The 25,301-nt window shown below is 52.8% G+C and overlaps 2 protein-coding genes and 1 long non-coding RNA gene across 9 annotated transcripts in view; 2 read left to right on the forward strand and 1 right to left on the reverse strand.

Annotated features, from left to right (window-relative positions):
- The window catches only part of CTNNBIP1 (catenin beta interacting protein 1), a 44,299-nt gene extending 40,956 nt beyond the window's left edge, over positions 1-3,343 (forward strand). For all 4 annotated transcript variants that reach the window (XM_074377468.1, XM_074377465.1, XM_074377466.1 and 1 more), the window contains one exon: positions 959-3,343. In XM_074377468.1, the coding sequence (XP_074233569.1) occupies positions 959-1,017 (59 nt within the window). In that variant the 3' untranslated portion in view covers positions 1,018-3,343. The remainder of the gene's footprint in view (positions 1-958) is intronic.
- A 14,094-nt stretch (positions 3,344-17,437) lies between these two features.
- LOC141579647 (uncharacterized) lies at positions 17,438-22,244 on the reverse strand. Its single transcript, XR_012511460.1, has 3 exons — positions 22,157-22,244; positions 18,519-18,662; positions 17,438-17,612 (listed from the first exon to the last, which is right to left on the reverse strand). It is a non-coding gene; the product is annotated as an uncharacterized LOC141579647 (long non-coding RNA).
- Positions 22,245-22,252: 8 nt separating this feature from the next.
- CLSTN1 (calsyntenin 1) overlaps positions 22,253-25,301 on the forward strand; it is a 66,673-nt gene continuing 63,624 nt past the window's right edge. For all 4 annotated transcript variants that reach the window (XM_074377474.1, XM_074377476.1, XM_074377475.1 and 1 more), the window contains exon 1: positions 22,253-22,495. In XM_074377474.1, coding sequence (XP_074233575.1) covers positions 22,405-22,495 — 91 coding nt within the window. In that variant the 5' untranslated portion in view covers positions 22,253-22,404. The remainder of the gene's footprint in view (positions 22,496-25,301) is intronic.

The raw sequence follows: 25,301 nt of genomic DNA on the forward strand, positions 1-25,301 counted from the left end.
ACCCCTTGGTGGCCTTTCCCGTGCCTGCTGTTCCCACCCTTCCCTCCCGGGGAGAATTCCTCCAGCGGAACAGGAGAGAAGTATGTCTGAAAGGCACTGCAGCCGACTGTTAACGTTCAGGAAGCAACCAAGAACCGGCCTAAATTTAGAAAAAGGGGGGAAAGCGGCAGAAGCCAGGCAGGGCGCGGGCCCGGGAGGCGGGGTGGGACCTGCTGGTCACCTCACCTGCCCTGCAGGGTCTGCCACTCAGTCCTTCCTTCCCCAGCAGCTTCGGGTCGAGGAGGCAGGTCAGCATCTCAAGCTCTCTCCCTCCTCCTTCCTGCCTTTTCTGGCTGCAGGTCAGAGCCTGTCTTATGGAAAACAAGACAAAGGAAGTGATTTCATGAGTGCCTGGACTGTAATCCTCAAGTCCACCATTAAAAATAACAATGAAAAGATTACAGCCGTTATCCGTCTGCATAGGAGCCGGCCCTGCAGCAGGCTGGGGATGGGCCTGGCCACGCTCCTTTGAGCAGGTGTTAGGTTTGGGCAAAAAGGGATGAATATTAGAAATCACAATGAGCAAGATCAAAACAAGAGTCTTAAAAAGGAAGAGGGAAGTTCTCAAGGGCCCCAGCTTTGGTGACGTTGGAGCAAGCGTCACAAGCAGAGCCCTGCTCCAGGACAGCAGCCTAGGTTCCTGTCATGCCCACCTCTTCACTCTGTAGCCTTGAGAAGCCTCTGAGCCGCACCCCTGCAGCCCACAGCCCTGAGCCCTCCAGCAGGGTTGCTGGCGCGCCCTGGTCAGGCTGTCGGGGAGGCCCCGAGGGCAGGTGGGCTTCCCCGGAAGCACCTTGTTCTCAGAAGGCACCCCGCTCCAGGGGACTGTCCCCGGGTGCCGCAGCCTCCTTGCCTCATCCCAGATGGCAGCCCAGTATCCGCGGCCCTCCAGCAGCAGTTCTTTTCCCCTGGTCTGCAGGTGCAGAGGATGTGGTGATGGCATTTTCCAGGTCGGAGACGGAGGACCGGAGGCAGTAGCTGTGAACCCCTTGGAACACTCTGGAAGCTGGCAAGGGCCAAGAGATCTGTGTGGACCTCACCGGCTGAGTGGCAGAGGTCATCTTCCCTACCCCCCACCCACCACCCCACCCCTTCCCGTCCCGCCTCACGGCCACTCAGCATCATCGAGGGAGACACCAGTGGTGCAGTTACGATTGGCTTGAAGGGACGGACTCATGATTGGCTGCGGGAAGAAACCTTTTTATTTTTAAATCTTGACCAACGGAAACCTTTTTATTTTTATTTCTGACTCTTATTTTTTAAAAAAATTTGCGCCTCGGTGTATGGCTTCCCAGGAAGCTCTCCGAGCTCTGGTGCTTTATTTAGGTCACTTTTTAGGAATGTGAAGAGGTCCGATTGGCTGCTTAAACTGGAAAAGGATCTTGATTGGCAGGCTAATGGGAAACGATTTTTTTTCTTTGATTGGCTGCAGGTGTCCTGCTGATCAGCAACAGCTTCTCCCTTTTGAATGTCGAAAACAGGGTTTGGGACGTTGGTTGTTATATTTGACTTGAAAAAAAGAAAGAAAAAAGAAACCAAGTGCGCTTTGCAATATTTATTACACAAAGAGCTTACTGCTGCTTTCACGTGTTTTGTTTGTGTTTGCATTCGATTGGCCTTCGGTATGTGCGTTTGGTTTCCCATTGGCTCACCCATGACTCCCGTTGTCATGGGCTCCCCCTCTGCTGCCTGCAGGCCCTCTCCAGCCCCAGGGTTCACCTGGAAAATGCATTTGCTTTAATGACCATGCCCGGCTCCACCAGCATGGGGACCACGAGGACCCCCAAGCAAGATCCGCAGATGGAAAACAGGGCCCCCGAGGAAGTCTGTGTTGTACTGATCTAGCAGCCCAGAGCTTAGAGGTGACCATTGGCCAGGATTTATGTGCATCACTTCCATGAGTTGGCAAGCATCCAGCTTCCCTTGGTGAGAATGGAATCGCTCACACGCCATCCGTCCAGCTCCCCCAGCCTGCCTGTGCTGAGCAGACGAGTAGGCGCTGGGTGGCTCTATCCTTTCAGCCATTCCTTCCATAGGCTACTTCCTGAGGCCTCATCTGGGGGCTCCGCCTGTAAAGGGAAGGAGCTGCTCCCAGCTGTGAGACCCCAAAACATGGCAGAGGTCTCTGCCTGGGAGCCTAGAACCCACGCAGAGGCTTCAGCTTGGCTCACCAGGCCCAGGAGGCCTCTGGTTCCAAACACCCCCTTCGTCCCCAACCTCCCCCAGCCTCCTCTGGAGGTGTCTGCTGCTGGAGCAGTGGGTCCTGACCAGACTGCCCTCAGATGGGTCTCTCTCCACAGCTGCCTGGAAGTGACAGGCATTATTTATGAAGTGCCCACTGGGACAGCTAGCTGATCCTTCACTGAACAGATCCCACCAGGCTGGCCCTCAACCCAGGCCCCCCAAAACACATTGCAGGGAAGTGGTCTTTGAAGGGCTGCAGGAACCCCAAGTCCTCCCACCTAGCCTCCTTCCTCCCCTGGAGGCAGCCTGCCCTGCTTCCTGCATCTCTCACGGGAACAGAATCTGGGTGTGGAGTTGGAGGAAGGTGTGGACCTCAGGGAGACAGTAAATGCCTGAGGCCTCCTTCCTGCCCCAGGTACCCAGAGCCAGGAGAAAATTCTCAAGAGTCAAATCTCCCCCTTCTCAGGGCTTGGGGCTGTCGTGGAGCATAGGAGTGAACGCCAGCGTGCCCTAGGCCCAAGCCCTGGAAGGCTCCACGGTGAGTGGTCGTTGTACTCTGAGCTTCCTCTGAGCCTTGCCCAGAGGAGAACCAGAGTGTCACAACCTAGACACTCATGTCCTCCACATATTGGCCACATCAGTTGGCTGATCGTTAACCTGAAGAGGCTGTGGGGGACCCCAGCAGGGGCCTGAGATCATCTTCCTCTCAGGGGCAGGGCACGTGCACACGCGTGTATAAGTACACAAACTCAGACTCGCACATGCACACTCCCAGCTCAGTGGCCTGCAGCTCCAGCTGAGCCCCTGGGGAAACGCGAGTGTTTTTCAGTCTCTGCCCTGGCCCCATGTGGTATATCTGTTAACAGACGTCAGTGCCGGTGTGGCCGGCTGCTCCCTCTCCTTGTACCTGTAGCTCTCATGAAGGGTCCGTGTCCCGGCTGATGGTGTGTTCCTGCCCCAGCCTGTCCTTGCCAAGGTCATGGGCCTCCCTCTTGTAACTGTGGTGGCCCTGATCTGTCTCATCTTCTGAAGAAGGAAAGTGAAAATGTTGCTGTGGCTTCATATTTCAACTAAAAATATATCTGTTGGAGAAAAAAAACAATAAAAATTTTTAATAGTTTGGCATGTGAGCTGAGTTACTCGCACAGAGCTGGGTGCACTGACTGTTTTCCCCACATCATGTGGACTCTGCTGCTGGGACCCGCCCTCCCCAAGGAGGCTTCCTAAGGATAGGTGAAAACGCCGTGTTGGCTAGTTGAATTGTCTATGATGTGGAGTGGAGCTCAGGGTTTGGAAGAGCTTCCAGATCTACCCAGCCCAGCTGACATGTCTGTAGGAATGGTGAGCCCCTCTTTTGACCTGGAGGTCCCAAATATCATCCTAGGTTGGGCTGAAACCAGCAGTCTTCAGAGGTGACCCCCCCATGCTCTTGAGCAGACCCTGAGCACCCTGGGCACCCTAGACTCCCCAACATCCTGTGTGACGGTAGTGGTCATAGAATGCTTGAAACAAAAGTCTAAACAGAGTATTGGTCCCTTCCATCATCCTAGAAATGAAAGATTTATTGGTGTTCAGCTGTATATTCAAGTTTGGAAGCTGAAATCATTTCTGCTTTAGGAATTTTTGCCTTGGAAGCATTTTCTAGAATTTTTCATTTCCGCCCTTCGTCATCCCATTTTAGATCTTCTTTTTTTCTGCTTACATGGACTCACCATGTCTGTTTCCTTTTCAAAGAGTTTCACTGGGTGCTCAGCGCTACGAGGTTTATTGAATATGGGGGCTGATGGCACAACTGACGTCATTAAATCTTGGTGTTGGAAGAGATGTTGGAGGTTGTCTAACAGCCCTAGTAGCCAGATGTGAGTCCCCTCTGAGACATCTGAAAAAGGCTTGTCCAGCCTTTGCTTGTATACCTCTGGCACTGGGGAACTCACTACCTCACACGATAGCCCATTCTACCTACAGGTAATTTATGTTCAGCCTTAGAGTGAGTTGCTCTGCCCTTCTCTGTAACTTCGTTTTCCAGGAAGGAGTTTATAGTTATTGAGAGAAAGACAAAAAAAGACAGTTATGTTAGCCAAAAATTACATGGAGACACCTATCAAGAGGTTCCCATTGGGTAAATTATGTGTAGACTCTCCCCACCCCCCACCTGCGCTCTGAGTGGCACTGTCAGTAGTTAGTTAACCTTGGACTTAATCGGCTCTTCTTAGCTGGGCCGCTGTGCAGAGGGAGGGGTTGGCTGGCCCTGGTCCCACCTGCCCAGCCCCACTGCAGAGAGCCTGGAACTGGAGCAGGGAGGGAGGAGCCTCCCAGAGCTGTCTGACCCTGGTGGGAATCAGGCTACGCAAGAAAGATGAGTTGGGACACTTCAGCAGGTGAAGGGAAAGCACTGGGGGAAGGACTGGGCCTTTCAGGGTCTCAGCCCACTCGGCAGGCAAACTTCCGGGTCCACCTTCCCAGGTGCAGGTGCACGTGGCCAGTAAAGATCCCAACAGCGGGACTGGGACTGCTGAGGCCAGGGACACCTGGGAGCCTGGTGACGCCTAAGATGGGCTGAGAAGGGAGGCCGGGCATCCTGCCTTTTGTTGGTGTTTCCCAGCCCTGGGGGAAGGGTGGTTGAGGATGAATGAAGCGCTTCTTCTCCCTGGCCCCCCCAGGTGAATAGCACCTGTGAGAACCCAGGCTGCTCCAGGCTTGAACGGGGCCCTTTGTAGCAGGGAAGACGATCCCTCCACGGCTCCTGGTTCAGTGGTGGGGCTCTTCTGGAGCAGGGGAGCTCTGTGGGCCCCGGGGGCCCCACCATCACCCACCTGCCCTGCCTGCACAGCCTCTCTCTCTCTCTCGTTCATGGCCACCCTCTCCTTTCCTAGAGGATGAAATAGGCTTAGACTAACCTGAGGCCATATTTAGAAAACATTTCTCCATCCAATGAAGCAACTTTCTCTTCTGGGGCAACAGCTGGTGTCTGGTAGATGTGGGGGCTTGGGGCACCATGACTGCCAGTCCTAATTTAAAGAAAGGCCTCTTCAAAGGACAAGGGGCAGTAAAATGCCTTTTGAATCTCAGCCAGTGCCTTGCCTTCGCTTGGAACTGCCCCTCACAGGTGGTTTCTGAGGGGCAGGGAAGTCAGAGGAGCTGAGCCCCACCCTGCCCACCCCGCCCTGTCTGGGCCTCCTCCCGAGCCCCTCAGGCATGGAGGAGAGTGTGTGACAGATGGCAGCCCTGTTGGCACACCTGTGGGAGCCCCGCCCCACCGCGCAGCCCCAGATCCTCTGAGAGTTCCCGCCTCTGGGCCCTTGGCCTTGGTCGTGGAAGGCGTGGGTTTTTGCAAACACCTTTTTTATGCAGGTGTCTCCCATATCCCAGGCTTAATAACACAGTGAATGTATGTTGGGTGCTACTCGGGTGCAGATGCGTAGTGCTTTGTGTACACCACCTCCGGTCATGTATGAGGTTCGTTATCTTGATTTTATAGATGAGGGAACGGGGGTGACATAGTTTGCTAAAGCATAGTACAGCCAGAACTTGGACCCACGATGTCTGACCCCAGACTCTGTGCTTAGAGGCACTATTTCCAACTTTGACACGAGGGGCAGGTAGGGGTGGGGGTAAATCCCATGTCGCTGGGTCACCCAGTACCTTCTCCCCACCTGCCAGCTCTGTGACCCCAGGGCCAGTCTGGTGTTTGCCCCTGGTCTCCAAGCCCCCAACCCTAACCCCGGCTGTCTGACTATGGTAGGTTGTTAACAACTGTTTGTCAGGCGGGTTAACCCAACAGCTGGGTCCTCGGTCCAGCCCTCATCTCTGGGATGAAACTGCTGTCCTCCCAGCCTGGGAAAGAAGCTGATCTCCCACAACCCAAGGAGCCCCGGCAGCCTCCGAGCCGCCCCTTTCTGACTCCTGCTCCTCACCTTTCACCCACTCTGATGCCTCCTCATGCAGACCTGGCAGTTCTCCAGCCTAAGCTGGTTTCTCTAGAACACGTTTCTTTTCCACTTTACCGTTAGCTCTTCCCGTTCACAGCTCCCAGCCAGTCCATCTGACCTGGAAGCTCACCTGCTCCTGCAAGGCCAGTGGAAGTGTTCTGGATGTGGGGACAGCAGGCTGGGTCTGGAGCTCTGCCTGCCTCCTATGACCTCTGTACCTTTGGATAGGTCTCAGCCTCAATTTTCTCATCTATAAAATGGGATAATATCAACATCTGTACCTTTAACAAATTCTATGCGAATTTGAACCCAGTAAAGCCCTGGACAAACATAATTCTCCCCTGACCTCATTTTATGCTGTCTATTCCCACCGTGCAAGTCTTTATGTCTTTATGTCTTTGGTGGCTGGGGAGACATTAGGATTCTGAGCAAGGACTCTGGAAGCCACCTGCTGAAACTGAAGTCTGGATCTGCCCCTCAGCAGCTGTGTGACTTGGGGCAAATTTCCCACCATTGGAAAAACAGAAGAAACCTAGAGCATCTACCCTATAAGGCTGTTGCTGAGAATTAATGGGATAATGCATATGACAAGCTTAGCCCACTGACCTGCCCACAGTGTGGGCTGGCAGCACATATGGTCGCCATTAAGTCACCATGACGGTGTCCCCCACCCCCGTCCTCCCCACTCACAAGTCCTGCAGAGCAAGGCCCTGTCTGCAGCTCCTGCTGTGCGTGGGGGAACAAGCCTCAGGCCCAATCAGGTGCTTGTTAAACATCCTTTAAAAGAGGATGAAAAAGCTGAGACATCCCTTGTTGAGGCCAGAGCTGCCTCCTGCTCCTGGGCCCCCGCCCCAGGCCTCTCCCTCTGCTAAGCAGCTTTGCGCAGAGAAAGAGCAATAATTGGAGCGAAGTCCCTCAGCCTTCCAAGACCTGCAGAGCTGATGGACCTTGTCAAGGCTGGATAGGGGCCTCGCAGAGCCTGGTGGTGGGAGGCTCTGCAAGAGTTCCAAGGACCCTCCTGCTCACGAGCTCGTGCTTATACTCCAAATAGAATCAGAGCCAGCCAGGGAAGAGGATAAAATTAAATCCTTGATCATGATCAAGTGGTTAAAAAAAACCCATCACAGCCAGAGGCTCCTTCCCACTGCAGCCAGCTCTGCTTCAGAGCAAACAGGAGGAGGAGGATGGAACCACTCGCTCAGAATGCCCAGCACCCCCCTCCCCCTTCCTCCGCCCTCCCTGGTCACAGATCCCAGCCCCCCAGGGTCCGAGGGTCCCCCCACCAGAGCCATGGACTGAAACAAAGCTCCTGTGGGGCTCCAGGGTGGTCGCTGTCAGGGGAGGCCCTCCCAGACTCTAGACTCAGGGCCTGCACAGATCCGGCTTCAAACCCAGAACGTGGGGATAATACTGGCACCTGCCCTGTGGGTCCTCGTCTGCATTCAGTGTGTGAACACCAGCGCGGCCTTCCCAGGACGCGGTGCCCGTGGGAGCAGTCAGCCAGATGCGGGACCCAGGTCAGGCAGTAGGGTGTGTTGGCTAGAGAGAATTTCAGAACAGCAACACTGGTGTAAGGTCTGGTCTGCCTTTTTTTGTCTCCATGCATCAGCAACTCAAGCTCTGGGGCTGAGGAAGGCGGCCCCCAACCTTTGCCCTCCCCTCAGGTGGGAGGGGGCTGCTGCCTGTCTCACGGGGGCTCTTCTGAGCAGGCCGTGGGGTCTGGGTGGGCTGCGGCAGAGGTGCCGGCGGGGGGATGGGTCCCCCAGGCTGGGCTCTGGAGTCCTCGGTGCACTTCCCCGGCCTCACAGCCACCAACCGCAGCCCGGGCGGCCGCCTCTCCTCACCCTGCAGCCTGGCCTGCCGCGAGGTGGCCGGCCTGAGGGAGAGGTGGTGGCTGAGCCACTGGCACATGGCAGCATGCGAGGAGGGAGGACTCAGGTGTACCTTGGCTGGGGAGCCAGGAGGCTGAGAGAGGAAACAATGAGGTGGTAAAAATAGCCCTTTGTTTACCAGAGGCTGCACATCCTCCTGTGTCCTTGTTCAAAAGAAAAACACCGACCACCCTAGGGAGCAGCGCCAGCACAGCCCAGGCCCAGGCCTGGTGGAGGGAGCCAGGCTGTGCATGGGGAAGGGGCCTGGATGAGAGGGGAGGACAGACTGACTGGTCCGGGTGGGGCCAGCCTCACCCTCGGCGGCTCCCACAGACCCTCCTGCTGGGCTGGCCCCTTCTGGCCAGGCCTATGATGTAGCTGCCACTGTGCTTCCTCAGAAACACTGTGTCCCCCAAACTCCAGCCCAGAGGAGGCCTAGGGCCAGCCTGGATTGCAGGGCGGGGAGCTGGCTGCCCCTGCCCCCCCACCCCCTTCTCAGCCAGACTGCTCCTGCCAGCTTGCCCCTTTGGGAATTTGTCCTGGGAGTGGTCCAGCATCCCAGAGAAGGGTAGTCTGTGGACTCTTCTCTGGCTGAGTCACCCCCATACCCCATCCAAAACTGAGGCTGCTGGGAGGCCATACCCGGGGGGGGCAGCCTGGACCCTGGCCCTCAAGGTTTCTATCCCAAACCTTCCTCGGTGGCTCTTGCAGGTCCTCGAGCTCAGGTGGCCTGCCTCAGAGGTGACCCCTGAGTCACCTGGCTGGCCCCTGGAACTCCTCCACACTTCCGGAGAGTTAGCCCTCCTCCTCGAAATTGGACCCCTGCCAGGCTTTCAGCCAGTCAGGAAACACTGGCTGAGGACCTACTATGTGCAGGCTGGAAGGCAGCCATGAGTGGGACCCAGCCCCACCCTGTGGTGGCGGTGGCTGCTGGGACAGATGGATTTGGAAGCAGCCAACAGTGTGGCATCTTATGAGGAGGAGCAAAACCCTCGTCACGGAGGAAGCGAATTGGAGCTGAAGGATCCAGGCTTGTTGCGGGAGCCCAAGGGGTTAGGAGGGTCTCTTGGAGGTCCTGCCCTTGCCCGTGGGGCTGTCCTTCTCCTTGCCGCTCATGGCAGGGTTCAGGGCACCAGGACTGCGGGTCCCTGGCTCCTCTCCAGCAGCCAGATGGTGAGAGAGCAACCGGAGGAGCCCAGGTAACTGCTTCCAAGGGAGAAGGCACTCAGGGGTGATGTGCTGGGGCAAGCCTGGCAGTTCAGGCTGGAGCCTGCTGGTTGCGAGAGAGCCAGTAGCACCCCACCTGGCCCAGCCCGGAGGACCCCGCCACTGCGGCTGGATGCACAGCTGCCAGCACCAGCTTGGGCCTGCTCTGGCCACCCCCCACCCTGTCCAGGCTGTGTGATCTCTTCAGGGCCCAAACATTCGTCCTGGGGGAGAAGAAGGGGGAGGGGGGTGTCCTAGAACCCTGTCCCTCCTCTGAGACGTTGGGAGGACGAGCTCGTGCTTGTTTGTGGAAGGCACGAGAAGCTTATGAGATTAAGCTCTTAAAGGTCGTTAGGCAGAAGAGGAGGCTGGGGCAGGTGGGGAGGGGGTGGGGCACGGCAGAGAGAGCCCTGGACTACAGCCCACCCACCACTAACCTTGGGGATTCCACCCCATGGGTCTGAGCCTCAGCTTCCCGTCTGTAAAACAGGGAGTCATCAGTGCTGCTCCCCAAACACTCCCAAGCTCTCTACCTGCCAGGCCTGTGGAAGGACTGTGAACCCCTCTCCCCCTCTTTCCAGTTAAGTGTGGCCCTGACTTGCTTTGGCCAATGAAATGTGGGCAGAAGTGCTGGGCCATTTTGGGCGGAAGCTCTAAGAGCTGTTCGGTAATCTTCCAGAGGCGGCTGGCTGGCTGGCTCGGGTCCTGGCAGAGCCCCCGCCAGTCCACCAGGGAGGGGGGAAGCGTGTTGTTGTCTTGTGCCCTGAGAATCCTGGGCCTGTTCATTTCTGCAGCGTCACCTGGCCTCTCCTGACCACTAGGTCGCAAGAGTCAACTCAAGCCTCTGATGCCGCGTGGCTTTCTGACACTTGCTGTTTCAGGGACTGCTGTTCTGCTCCCGGCCCGAGGGCTTCCCTGAAAGTGTTTGGGAGCTGCTTGCTTTTCTGGGACCTGAGAAAACACAAGCAAGGCTGCCCACATTCCCACCCTGGACCCTGCAATGCAGTGGCTGCTCTTCGCACTCAGGGTAAAAATCTCCCCTCCCTCATGGGCAGCCCCAGGCCTCGGGGACCTGTCTCTGGCTAGCCTCTGACCTCTCTCCCCCGCCCTCCGCACTTGGCCCCCGGCCTCCTTTGGTCCCTCTCAGACACGCTGAGCAGCCTGCCCGCACCTCAGGGCCATGTGCTGGTTCCTCCTTCTGCTGGCAGTTCTCTTCCACATGGCTGAATCCTCCATTTTCAGATGTCAGCTCAAATGTCACCCCCTGTCTCCGTCTGCTCAGGCTGCTATAACAAAATAGCACAGACTGGGTGGCATATAAACAACAGAAGTTTATTTCTTACAGTTCTGGAGGCTGGAAGTCCAAGATCAGGGCGCCAGCATGCTCAGGCTCTGGTGAGAGCCCTTTTCTGGGACACAGACGCCAGCTTCTCACTGCGTGTGTTCTGAGGTGGTGGGAGGGGCGAGGGAGTTCTGCGGGCTCTCTTTATAAGAGCACTAATTCCATCCATGAGGGCTGGCCTTCACAACCTCATCACCTCCCAAAGGCCCCACCCCCTACACCGGTGCACTGGGGTTAGGACAGCAACATATGGATTTGAGGGGACCCCAAACATTCAGACCTCAGAGAGGCTTCACTGACCATCCTATTTTGCTTCCCACTCTCTGAAGTGTTCTGTCCCTTTTTTCTGTTGATTTTCTTTATCTGAAATAACTTTATTTATGAATTTCCTTCCTTGCTTGTGTATCTCTGACTCCTCCCACCAGAAGGTAAGCTCGCAGCGGCAGGAAACTTGTCTGGCTTCTGCGATGCTGGGTCCCTGGCACCTGACATAGCGTAGGCTCTCCATAAAATTTTGTTAAATGAATGAATAACCTTGACCTTGAAATGGATCCTCTGCTGAGGCCTCTGTCACCGACAGGTACAGTGAGCCTGTTTTCTGAACTAAGACAAGGAAATCTGGGACCTACAGAGAGGAGAGAATTGTCTGTTTTTCTGGCTGTGGCCTCAGGGCACGTTTCAGGGGGGCTGGGCCCAGGTACCCGTGTGGCACCCCACACCCACGGCCCTGGTGGGCCTGTCTTGGCTGCTGAAGCAATTTCAGGGTCCTGAAAGGGTCCAGGGACTGGCAGTGGTCAGGACGTTTTGATTGCAGGCAGCAGAAACGCAGCTCCAACGGGCTGCCGTGGCTGGGGAGGCTCTGGGTGTAGCTCACAGGATGAAGGCAACTGCGGCAGGAGCCAGGGCCTCCGGGCCTGGAACTGGAGGCTCGATGTTTCTGAGGGGATTCTCTTCTTCTAGGTCCAGCTCTGCTTGTTTCTGCTTGATGTTGGTTTTGGTCTCATCATTTCCTTTCAGACTGAACTTCTCCTCCTCCTGCAGCCTCAGTGCCCCAAACAATCCCAGGGCAGTTTCTGATTGGCCCTGCTTGGGTCATGTGCCACATTTTGGACCAATCACAATTGCTGGGGATTTAGCCATCTCCCTTTCCTGTGACCAGGGTGGGACAGGCTATTGAGAATGTCACCACCACCAGGACCACATGCAGGACAGCAATGGTGTCTCACACACCTCAGTGATGGTGTGTCATCGGGAACGCCATTCATCCCTGGGCTCTGGTGCTGACTGAACCCCAGGGGGCGAGAAATCTTACAGTGATATCAACCCTGGTGCTCAACCAGCCTGCCACAAGGGGCAGAAAGTGGACACACTCATTGCGATCAGTTTTCCTCTTCCCCATACAGAACTGGTTTTGCCAGCCTAGAGCAGCACTGTGGTGTCATGTAGCCCTGCCTAGAGTGGCAGGTGTCCCACAAAAGTAAAAGAAGGCTAGAAAAGGCTGCATACTATCCACAGGCTTTTGCAGGATGGCAGTATATTATCCTAAAGGTTCTGAGGAGTCCTGCAATAAAGACGATCTTTTCATTTAGCTTTTCTCCTCATCTGTTTGACCACCCAACTCTTAAGGTCTGAGCCCTGCTGCTTATGGGTTGTGTGTGACTTCTCCAAGCCCCAATTTCCCCACCTGTGAAATGAACGATGATACCAACACCCACCCCCCAGGGTTGTCATAAGTTTGGAATGGAAACAGGTCTTTGATAAGTACCTTGTGAAACTGAAAGCATTGTGCAGAAACCTGATCATTTCCTGGTTTAACCTGGAAAATAACACATACCCTGTTTACCTTACAAGGTACATAACCCTCTGTCATCAAGATTAGGCGATGAGAAAGGGAAAGGAAGTGATACATCCAGCACTGGCCAGCCAGCTGGCTAGTTAGAGGTGGGTACAGAGGGAAGGAGGAACTCTGACAGCAGTGCTGTGGGGAATGAAGGCTCAGGGACCAGGAGAACAGAGGCGACAGTAATGGGAACTGGTGCCCGATGGGAGGGAGGTGCTGGATATCGCTGCTGATCCTTTCTCGAGACTTCTGAACAGACAGCATCACTGGTGTCCCCTTCCCTGAGAGTTCCCTGTCCCCTACGGGGGACTCTGCCTGGGACAGAGATGGGTCTATGAGTTTGCTCAGGCTGCGTTAACAAACACCATTAAGTGACTTTAGGGAAATTCATTTTCTCCCAGCTCTGGAGGCTAGAAGTCCAAGGTCAAGGTGTTGGCAGGGTTGTTCCTCCTGAGGGCTATGAAAGAGAAATCAGCTCCAGGTCTCTCTCCTTGGCCATCTTCTTCCATGTCCTCCCTCTTTGTGCCTAAATTTCCCCCTTAAAAAACATTTTTTTTGAGCTGTCTTATTGATTTTGTCCATTTTTTAAAATTCTTTTTTTTGTTGTTTGGTCTTTTTTTGGTGGGGGGAGGGAGGTAACTAGGTTTCTATTTTATTTTTGCTGGATTCAAAGCAAAATTCTTTTGCATTTCTATAAATAACAAAAATCAATCGGTTTTTATTTATTTCTTAATGGAGGTGCTGGGAATTGAACCCAGGACCTCATGTATGCTAAGCATTGCTCTACCACTGAGCTATACCCTGCCCCCTAAATTTCCCCTTTTGATGAGGACAGCTGACCTATTGGATTAGGGCCCACTCCCATGACCTCATTTTAACTTGGTTACTTCTACAGAGACCCTATCTCCACAGAAGGTCACATACTGAGGTACTGAGTGGTTAAGACTTCAACATACAAATTTTGGGGAGACACAGCCCAACCCATAACTGTGGGCATTCTCCCGAGTGGGACTCAGCCTCCATCCCACCAGCCCAACTCCTTGGCCAAAAGCACGTGGATTGTGGCCTGCCGGAAGACAGAGAGCGCCCGTAATTGTGTTAATTGCCACAATGCCCGATCTGCAATTAATACGCCATGGGAACAAAGAGCAAATGCACTAATAGCACATAATTGGACCCAAACTACAGCCTCGGCAGAGCTGTGCAACTGAGCTCGGCTGTTTATGCTCCTTTTCAAATTAGCAAAGACAAGCAAATTAACATCCGTTTCCCCTTCACTCTGCTCAGAGGGGGGCCGTGGGAGAACCTCGGGGATGGGGGATGCTTGCCAGGCACCCTGGGAGGTGCTTGTCCAGAGCCAGGCACCCTGACTGGCCTTTGGAGCTGTGGGCAAGAGGAGGGCATCCAAGGAGTGAGGAAGCCAGACCTCTCCACAAGTCCTGACACTGGGGCCTTGGCAGACCTCCACCAGGAAGGCAGAGATTCTGGTGACTGGGGCATAGGCATCATGCACATTCAAGTGGAGACTATTTCGGGCCTGGGACAGGATTGGTCAGGATTTGGAAACTTGAGGCTCAGTGCTGGGACCTCTCCTCCTCCATTCCTGGGGTGGTGGTCAAGTCCAGGGGCAGATAGCAAACCCCACAGGAGGGCAGATACAAGCTCCTTCTGCCCTCTGGGCACACAGGCCTGACTGCCTTGTGTCTCCACGGCCCCAGGGACAGCCAACTGGAGCCTGCTCTGCCCGAGCTTGTCTCCTTCAGTGGCAAGGTGCCCTGCTCAGGCCTGGAGGCGGCTGGCCCAAGCTTCCTCCCTAACACGCAGCATCCAGCTAGTGCCAGGCAGAGCCTCCCCACCCTCCACCGTGTGCCTGGGGCTCCTCGTCCTTGGCTGCCGCATCTGCCTCTTCCTTCTTCCTGAAGCTCCCAGGTCCTGCCTCAGGGACACAGGGATGGACTGAGCCTGCAGCCTGCAGCTCAGATGGTCTTCCCTGGGCCCCACCAGGGCTCCTGGCTGGGCCTGTGCAGCCAGAGGGGCAGAGTGCGAGTGGGGCTAACAGACTCCTCAGCTGGCCCCCTCTGCTCCCCTCCAGGCCACTAGGGTGCTCCTGCCTTCCAGGGCCTGGGTGAAGGGTGAGGGAGGCCCTTCTCGCTCCAGTACCTTCCTGAAATTCGCTCGCCTACCTTTCCCAGGCTGTGCTGGGGCCTCCTGCCTGGCTCGTGCTAAGCCAGCCACAGCAGGGTCACTGAGAATTCTCGGGTCGTATCTGTGGTCCAACCACAGGTTGGTGGGGAGAGACTGTCTTCCTCTGACAGGCAGCCTCTTCATTTGCATCCCCGAAGTCAACGCCCTCAGATGATGGACACCAAGCACGGAAGAAGCTTCAATGGGGCTACAGCCGGGGAGAGGAGGAAGGAGTTTTCTGCTGCTGCCTGAGGCCCAGGGGACCTGGAAACAAGAGGCCCTGGGGAGCACACAAAAGGGCAGCAGAAGTCCCTCCCTAGGTAAGTGTTCCTGTTCCCTGGTCCTTCCTGCCTGCTGGACAGAGACGGGGGCAGCACCGGACCTGTGGCAGCACGGCTTGCTCTGATGTTCCTGGCCCTGGGGGTGCCTGGGACCCTGACTAGGGCCAATCCTGACCATCCACCCACCGTACTAGGAGCTCCCAGGGCTGGGAGAGGCACTACCAGCCAAGAAGGGCTCCCATCTTGGTGCCCCTCTGACTTCCTGGCCTTGCAGAAACTTCCACCATCAGAGCAGTTTAGGCAGATGGTAACAGCGTGGGTAAGAGCTTCAGCTTTAGGGCCACACCGATCTAGGTTGGCATCCTGGCTTTACCCCTGAGCTTTGTCACCTTGGGCAAATTACTTAACCTTTCTCAGCCCCAGCTTCCTCCTCTGTAAAAGCAGGATAATCACTGTATTCATTGCATGTGATTCGCTGCTAGCATTGAAATCAGATAACACACAGGATGCTTCAAGCACAGCAAACACTCATGGATTGTTATTACTTCATCTCTGGGGGGTGATTAATCCCTGCCACACAGATGAGGAAGGAGGGAAATGGGTATCCCCGAGCAATTGAATTAGCTGTAAGCTTGAAAGAGCCAGAAATTCTGAAATCTGGCTCTTGATTTTTATTGGAGTTTGCTGGCCTAGGGAGCTTCAGGGTCAAGGAAAAAGCGCAAAAATACCAGAGGAGCCTCATCCAAGGTTTGGTTCTGCTACGTCTTTGCTGGGTAGTCTTGGTAAGTCACTCAACCCCTCTGAATTCCCGCTTCCCATCAGCTCAATAAAACCCCCTGTGAGGGAGATTGTTGTGAGTCCCAAAGGCATCAGATGCCCTTGAGAAAGGAAGTATGCTAAACAAATGCAAACTCGAAAGTACTGCAGGAAAGTAGTTATTATAATCATCAACTTCTTGGACATCTCAGGTGCATTCGTGTTTATCCCCATCATCGTGAGAGTAGTTACCACTAACTGAGCATCCACTATGTGTCTCTGACTGAGCTAAACCCTTCATGTGTATCCTCTCATTTGATCCTCACAATAATCTAAAGGAGGTATTGTTATTGTTGTTATGGTGATGATGACCATTTTACAGATGAGGAAACTGAAGCTCTGAAGATCTCGCTTATCTGGTCTTTTCTGCTGATAACTGGAACCCAGGTGTGTCAGCAGTAAGACCATGGGAGTAAGACATGCCTCCTATTTTTTTAACCACTTTATCCTACAACCTCCCCACTAATTCTAGGAAATGTGATGGAGCTGTGGATAGAACCCAAGTTTGGTGCTGTTTCCATTGTGCCCAAACAGTGGCTGTGTTTCCTTTGGACTGTTTCTGCCCTCGCCTTTCCCTCCTCCCTGGAGACCCGGTCTAGTCCTTTCCATCAGCACATGTATGCAGACAGGGCATATCACATTTGGCTGGTGTGCCCTCAGAGGGACCACATTTGCCCATATGCCCTGTGTGTGTGTGTGTGTGTATGTGTGTGTGTGTATGTGTAGAGTGTGTGGGGTGTATCACTGGTGCTGCTGAATCAGACAGCCACCCCCTCTCCTCCACGACACGCAGAAATGAGTGGCTTGTGTGCCTCCCCCAGGGTGCCCATCCAAAGAGAGGAGAGGAGAATGCAGTGTGTTATCTCTGGGAGGGAGGATAAGCAGGAAACCCCAATTCTGGTCCCTTTTGGGGGTGGACAATCCAGCTGCCTGGCTTCTGTGTGAAGGTGAAGTTTTCCTTCTCTGTAAAATTTCACCAGCCAGAGATAGCTGATGCTTCATGTGTAGCAATTCTCAGTTCCTTTGCAAATGAGAGCCATGAAAGCTTTAGAGAGAGCCTGAAACCTACGGCCGCAACCTGATTGGAGACCACAGGAAAGCACCTTCCTAAGTCAGGGTTTCTGCTACTGCCGATAAGACTTAAAGCTCCGAGCCATGGACAGAAATGAACAGCTGATGTTGTGTGTTGGTTCCTCTATTTGTCATATTCACCCAGCGAGGCGGGCACTGGCTTATCTCCATTTTACAGATGGAGATACAGAGATTGGAGAGGTGAGGCCCTCACCCAAGGCCACAAATGGAGAAGGTCACACAACTGGCCAAAAATACAAAAAGGCTCACTGCTGCGCTCTTTGTAAAAGCAGAAGACTGGAAACAGCCCATCATTAGGGGACTGACGACATAAACCCCAGTACGTTCTCTACTCACAACACTTCTGACCCCAGATGTGTGGGTTTTCCACACCAAGTAAGCCTCTAATTCTCTGCGGACATCAACTGGGTGTCCTATAAATTAAATTAATTCTGATAGTAATTCCCTAGAGTTAGTGCAGACCCCATGGACTAGGGCTCAACCCCACACTGCCACCACTTCACATGCAGATTGCAAGGAAGGGGCCCCCAGGTTGCCCACACTTCTGTCTGACTTGGCTGTGACCCCTTTTTAGTTTCAATAATTTGTCATAATGGCTCACAGAACTCAGGAAAACACCTTACCTTTCCCAGTTTATTACAATGGATATTATTAAGGACCCCATGAACAGCTCGATGAAGAGGTACCCTAGGTCAAGGAAGACCATACCCTAGGTTGAGGTCTGGAACGGTCCCGAGTGCATGAGCTTCTTTCTGTTCCCGAGCAGTTCAGGGTGCACCACCCTCTTGGCAAGGGGATCTCTTCACTGGTCCAGAAGCTCGCTGAATCCTATAGTTCAGGGATTTTTATGGAGGCTTCATTATGAAGGCATGATTGATTATTAACTCAATTCCCAGACCCTCTCTCTTCCCTGAGGTTGGAGGTGAAGTGGGGCTGAAATTTCCAAGTTTCTAACCATGGCTTGGTCTTTCTGGTGACTGACTGTCATCCTGAAATTATCTTAGAGCCCACCAAGAGTCACTTCATTAGATCAAAAGATGCTTCTATCACCCAGGAAATTTCAAAAGATTTAGGAGCTCTGTGTTAGGAACCGAGGACAAAGACCAAATATGAATTTCTTAATACACCACCACACAGGGGAGTACTATGCACCCATGAAAAAGAACGAAGACAATGTTTGTATACTGAGATGGAAACATCTCCAGGATATTTTATTAAATGGAAACATCAAGATACAGAAAAGCTGGTGTGATATGCTTCTTTTTATCTAAGAAAGGGCAAAGAAATATATTCAAATATTTACTTGTATTTAAAAAAACCCCACAATGGAAAGATAAACCAAAACAAGACAAAATGGTAATCTTTAAGGGCAGGAGGGGACAGGAAAGAACAGACAAGAATGGAGCCTCTTGCCTTCTAGATTTGACTTTGGGCCCATGCAAATATTTCATATAACCATACAACAAGATGAAATTAGAATTTTACAGAAGCAAAGGATGTGGGTAGATATGGGTTTCACCTGGGTCTGTCCATCTAGAGTCCCTGCTGTAAGCAGACACTGTCTCGCTCCTCATTAATTAACACTTTTAACAGCAATGGAGTGACCTAGCCTGGCCACCAGAAGGCAGAGATGGGGCCAGACTTCCCTGCTGCTTTCAGGGCTCCAGGGGATAGCCCTGGAGTGGGTTTGCTCCCAAGCACATCATTAGGAGAGCAGCCACAATGATGGCTTACCTGCCTCCAGCTCAGTTCCACGAACACAGGTCAAGCAGTATATGCTGTGTGAACACTGATCACGCATCCACCGGAGGAGGGCTTGGCTTCTGGCAAAGAGGTTCCTACACGAGTCCTTGTTTCACTCCCACAGCAGCTCTGCACCTGGGAATGAACAACCTGGTGAGGTAGCCAGCCTCCATGCTTCATACAGCTGGAGGGTCTGACGCGGTAGAACAGGCTAGTTCCAAGCTGTGGGATACCATGCAGGGCTTCCTTCCTTCCTTCCTTTCTTTCTTTATCTGGGGCATAATTTCACGCAGCGGGTAAGGCACTACTTGGGCTCAGACGTGAAACTGAATCCCAGGTATCCTCCCTTCTAGCCATGAGCTCTTGAGCAAATTTTACTTTATCTGGAATAATAAAAGTACCTTCTGGAAAGAGTTGCTGCAGGCATCACTGATATGTCACTTATAAGTACAGAGGCTGTTTTTATTAGCAAACCTCATTTTGAAAGATGCAGCACCATGGAAATTCTGTGTCCTCTCTCCTTTGGCTTAGGCGGGCTGACTATACATTCAAAGGTTCCAGTCTTCCTTGGCTGGCTGACAAAGCCACCTCCTCATCCTCCCAGTTGTCCACTGAGGGCGGGCCTGGCTGGTGCCTCATTTCTCCCTGCTCCAGGGCTCCCGGAGCTGCAGCTCCGTCAATAGCCGGCTAGGTTCAGGCAAGGCCCCTCTCTGCTACCCACAGCCTAAGTCTAGATCAATCCTCATCTCAGGGCCGTTTGAAGGATTAGCCAATCCATCACGTGGAGACCTTTGATAAATCCCAATATGGCTGAGGCTATTGTCAGACCAACCGGAAACCGAGTTCACTGCTTTCCCTGGCTTCCAAGATACTCAAGCTAAGCCCTGCTGCTGGACTAACTCTCCTGGGGGTGAAATCTCAGCGTGTGCAGGTTGCACTGAGCTCAGGGGCCACCTGCCTGCCCACCTGCCGCTAGACCTGTTTAGATCTCTCTTTCTATTTCTCTAAGGGACAGCCAGGGTGAGAAGATAAAGCAATCAGGATTCCAGACTCCGAAGAGCTTTTGTTTGTGTTTCTTATGGAACTGAATACATTACATTTTCCCTCTTGGCATCAGTTTATTGACTCAAAACATAGTTCTGAGATTATACCTTTCTGATTTTATGTTTTGTAAATCTCCAAGGTTGCTGGAAACCTACAGGGTGTATTTTTTACCCTCTTGAGATATGATCTCCACAATAAAAAAATCTACACAGCAATTCATTCAGTGTATCATGGAGTGTTTATTGAGTACCTACTGTGTGTTCAGCAGTATACCAGGAGCTCAGAAGCCTCCCGGGGAAGAGGAAAAACCACCATATGTTTAGACCTACTGTATATTAGTCTCTGTGAGGCACTTTAATTGCATCAGCCATTGAATTCACAACTCTAGGAAATAGGTATCGTTAACCCATTCCACATGTGAGGAAAGATTCGGAAGGTTCTTTAACTCATCTAAGGTCATTTGGAGTAGCAGGAGCCAGAATTTCCATCCAATGCTGTCTGACTGTACTACATGGGTCCTTCCCACTACAATAGTGTGGAGGAGAAAAGGACACACATGGATTAGTTAACCAACAGCACAAAGCAACAGATTATCAAGCCTGGATTGTCAGGTTAAGAGCATGTGGGCTTGGGGGGGAGGGCCTGATAGTCAGGAGGACTTCCTGGAGGCGGCAGCCCAGAAGTGCACTGGTAGGACCAGAGGCTCAGGGCAGTGATAGGGGATAGTGTGCCATGTGATGCTGGCCCTGGGAAGGAATGAACTTGAGCTCAGAGAGTGGTGAGACATGGGGCCTAAAGTCAGCTGGGTGGGACCCAGGGATGGAGTATGGGAAGCCCAGCAGAGCTGTCTGGACCTGATGAGGTGGCAGCAGGGAGCCACTGGGAGCCAGGTAGGGCCTGAAGCAACAGCAACGCCTGGAGAGGATGACTGTGCAGTGCTGGCTAGAAGGAGTGGGGGGCATGGCCTGGAGATGGCAGGAGCCAGGCAGGTGTCTCAGAGTTTAGCCCTCTTGGACCCAGATGGATGTGCAGGGGGATCAGAGGTGGAGTCTTCAGGCTTTGGTGGAGGATGCCTCTGAGGGACAAAGGACGGAAGGAGCATGTTCCATCACAGATGGCTTTGAAACTCCCCCCAAGGTCACATCATGCCTCTGTGCACTGCTGTTCAAGGTCTTCCTGTGGCCTCTAGGATTAAGTCTGAATCCCTCAGCTTGCCACTGAAGGCACCTCACAATGGCCTCAACCTACCTTTCAGGCTCTTCACCCATTATTCTCTTAAATGAGTCCTCTGCTATCCTAAATGAGTCCTTCTCTCTCGACAAACTGAGTGACTCACTCTCCTCCCAGCCTCTGAGACTGCCCACCTCCTTCACCCCAGCCCAAGCTGGTCTCCACAAAGCCCACCAGCCAGCCAGACCCTCTCAGACAACATGGCCCCGGCAATCATTGTGCAGTGAATCACCTCTGATACCTCTCCTAGCAGTCTTGAATAATTAACATATTGTTGTTTAACTTTTGCTATGGGTATCTCCCTAATGCTAGCATCCCATCCTTGAAGGCTGATCTTTTTACAGCAGTTGTCTCAGCTGGGGAAGTCATTTCGCCTTAATCTTCTTCTCTGCAAAATGGAGCCAATAAAATGTCTGCTCATAGGGCACTGTGTCTGGCACTCAGGAGACCATCCATGACAATTCTGGTCCTTTCCTCTAGTGTGAGGCAGCCCCAGGGCTCCCAGAGAGCCCCAGGACAGGAGGAAAGAGGAGGACCCAAAGGCCCTGAAGGGATCCTTCTTTATCCATCCCGATTTCTGCATTTCTAAAGGACCGTTAGCATCACACTGAGCTCTAGAAAGGGCACGTGCACAATCCGCTTTTAAAAAGCCACAAACGGATTTCTTCAGCAAATGGAGAAATCCTGAGTTACAAATTCAGGACGGTTTTCTTGGAACAAGCAAGCCCCCTCCCAGGGGTGGACCCACTGCAGCACGTGCTGCACAGCCCTTGACTGTTTACAAAGCGCGTTTAGCTGACCTCGTCTCCTTGAACACCTTTCACACCCCGCAAGCTCCATCTCATCACCTCCACTTGGCAGAAGAGAACACCGAGGTTCTGGGAGGCGACGTGACTTGCTGCAACTGGCACAGGGTGTTGGCGCTCAGCGGCCCTGGGCTGCACCCTGCAGCGGGGTCTGCACTCCTTGGGGGTGGGGGTGGGAAGGGGAGAAAGGGGCGGCGCGGGATCCAAGGTACCCATCGCCCCGTTCTGGAGCCTGGGAGCTCGCGTCGGAAATGAGTTGATGCTCTCGGCTGCGGCAGCGGACAGGGGGTGCAGTCCCCGGGGCCTCTCCCACCCTCTCGGAGCCCCCACCCCGGCCCCTGCCCTCCCCAGCGCGTACCCGCGGGCGCGCGTTCCCGGCTTCGCCTGCGGGTTCTGAGGCGCGCGCGCCCGCCCCCCACCCCCAAGCCCCGCGCGCTCCCTCGACCGCGCGCGCGCGCCGCGCCGCCGCTCCCCTCCCGCCCCTCCCGTCGCTCCCCTCCCCGCCCCTCCCGCCGCCACCCCGCCCCCGGCCGGGTACCCTCGCCGGACCCGAGAGAGAGCGCCGCCGCCATCTTAGTTGCTGCCGCTGCCTCCAGCGAAGCACTGCCTCTGCCGAGGGGAGGGCGCCCGCGGCCCAAGCGCGCGGCCCAGCGTCACGGCGGCGGCTCCTCCTCGGACCCCGGTGCTCGCCGCGGCGCCAGACAGCCGGCCCCGGGCCGCGAGAGCCTCGCTCCGCGCCCCGCGCGCGTCCCTGCAGCTCCCGCCTCGGGCCGGCCGCGGCGCCGGGAGCCGGAGCGATGCCGCGCCGCCCTGCGCCCGCGCTGGCCCCGGCCGCCTGGCTGCTGTTGGCCGGGCTGCTGTGCGGCGGCGGGGTCTGGGCCGCGCGAGGTAAGCGGCGGGACCGGGTCGGGGCTTGGGGGGTCGGGTTGGGGCGCGGGGACCGAGCGCCGGGAGCCGGGTCGGGACGCGGGGTTCGGGGCCGGGCGCGCGACTCCGGGCCGGGGCGCAGGAGGCCGTGGACGCGCGCTGCAGGCGCCGAAGGGGAAGCCAGGCTCCGTCCCGGGCGCGGCACCAGGTCTCTGGCCGCCCCCATTGCACCAGCTCCCGGTGGTGGCTGCGCGGGTTTGGGGAGCTGTGCAGACGGGCGGAAAGATCGGTCCGCCTTCCTTAGCGCCCGCGGGCTAGGGATGCAGCCCCCGGCTGAGATGCCGTGTACGTGTGTTGGGTGCTTAGATGCGCATAAGGCTGGGGGTGCACGCACAATTTTTGGTGTGTGCTTACATAAGAGCCCACTCCTCCGCATGCCTTTCCCAGATCTCGATTATCTGCTGCTGCTGCACCGCGGACGCGGCATCTTCGCCCTTTTCCGCCTCCTTCCAGGGTCTTTTGAACGTCTGTTTTAAAACGAGGCGAGGCTGAAACTTCTGGCTCCCCTCCCACCTTTTCACCCAAGGGTGAAATTATGATGAGGTTTACGACCACGGTCTCACCCTGTGTTGGAAATCTTCCTCTCCTTTACCCTCGACGCCTTGGTGCAGTTTTTCTGACGGTAATTTAGATCATGCCAAAACGAGAAACCCGTCTTTGGTTCCTTAGAGCCTAAATTATTTTATGGTTACTTGGCAAAAATTTGTTAGTGAATCAGTTGTTTCGTTGTTGTTGTTTTAACCTTCAGTCACTTAACCTTGTAAACGTTACACGCTTTCTGATATTGACTGATCTTGCCAACGAAAAGCTTACGCATTGCAGATATATGCTTCCGAGTGGATCTTGGAATCGTAAACATTTTCCTCGGCCTTAGAGCAAAGTAATCTAGGTGTAGTCTATAGAATACTTGGATCTATTATTCTGGGTTTTTTTTTAATCAGAAAAAAAATATTTTTGGTGGAGAGGGCTGATGGAAGGCCAGACGAAATGGTCATATTTCAGTTTGGCAAGCTTTTAAAAAATTGTCATTTTCTCCTTCTGGGCATGACATATCAAGAGAAGTATGGTGTTCACAAGTTAAAGGGCAGGAGAAGCAAATGCTTCTTTTGTTCTGTGTTCGTTTCTTCACATCGAAGATGATAGACTTTGAATACTTCTTTCATTTATTTCATTTCTAACATTCTTTTGACTCTGTCAGATTCAGATATTAGTCACTAAATATCTGATTGCTGTCAGTTTGATTTTTAAAAGTTAATCAAGCTAAGTTTGGCATGTTCTTTCTGGATGTGGGCTGGAGTAAGTCTAATATATCCAAGAAAAAAGGTCAAAGTTTGCTTCTCTTGGGGAAAACCCACACAGTTTAAAAATATGTGCTTGGATTGGGCATTTTGGCAACAGTTCCAGTATATTTAGTTTAGTTAGTGATAATATTTCTTGTTAAATAATCCGTATTTTCTTAGGTTTGTCCATTCACCTCCATTTGCTTTTCATCACTGAATTAACAAATGGGCTAGTTAATTAGCCTATTAGCATTATTGGGGTACTTAAACAGCAGAGAGTTCAGCTATCAAGCATCTTCATTATGGTGGACTAACAGAAATCTTAACTGAAAGTCATGCCGAGGACTTGAGTCATTTGTAATTTGCTAACTTTCTCTAAGCTTTTCTTGGTGCATTCGAATTCTTGGTCTTCAAAATAAAAACACATTTTAAACATCAGTTATTCTGTTGCATTTTTTTTCCAGCTTGCAAGTTAGAAAATGTCTTGTGAATGTTACATGAAATGTTAATAAAACGATTTCACTTTGAGGTGTTACATGTAAATTTTGTATGTAAATAGGCATTTTGTGGAGATACTTTCTGTGGGCTCATTTAAAAGATGATCTTTTCAACTAATATCTGAATTTTTAATCCTGTAAGACAGTGTGACATTATGAACTGCTGTTCATACTCTAGCTACCTCTAATAATAATGGGGTAAAGATAACGTGTAAACTGCTGGAGAGAATCTTAGGTTTTGTGATATAAATTCCACTTAAATTTGAATTAGTTATTTTATGGAGAACCCTGGATTTCACTTTAATTGTAGCCATAGTTTTAAAAAACAAACAAACAAGTAAACCAAACTATTAGGAGAAATCTCCTTGGCATGCCCTAGGCTGCTTTGCGTCTCTCCAGTCTGTCAATGATCAGAAAATAGAAAATTTAATAGGGAAAGTAGAAAGCTTATATGAATATTAAATAAAAATAAATGCACTCCTACAATGCATTCCAATGCCAAATAAGTGATATTCACTGTTATTTTCCTGTTTGCACACAGACTTCTCAGTAAGGTCTCTGTGAACCCCAGAGCCCTCCGCTGCTTCGCTTTTTCTTTTCTCCGTAGCGCTTACCCCATTCTAACACGCTCTGCTATTTACTGATTCTGTTTATTGCCTGTCTCCCCTCACTAGAATATACCCCAAAATGGAAGGGTATTTGATCTGTTTTGTTCACATATGTATCCGGTCACCTGTACACAGTAGGCACTCAGTATTGTATGAATGAATGTATTAACTATATTCCAGTTTAGGCAGCATAGAGTTTTTACATCCTAATTTTGACCTGACAGATAAATGTTATATACTGAAAAAGCATTACAGACATAGAGTATAAAGCAACTTAAATTCTACAACACGGATATAAGAGCTCACTAGTGTATAATTTTTCAAGGATTCATTCTGTTGATTGCAGTGTTGAGGATATGAGATCATGAACGTCTGTATCAGC

This window comes from Camelus bactrianus, chromosome 13, assembly GCF_048773025.1.
Source record: "Camelus bactrianus isolate YW-2024 breed Bactrian camel chromosome 13, ASM4877302v1, whole genome shotgun sequence".
Taxonomy (NCBI): Eukaryota; Metazoa; Chordata; class Mammalia; order Artiodactyla; family Camelidae; genus Camelus; species Camelus bactrianus.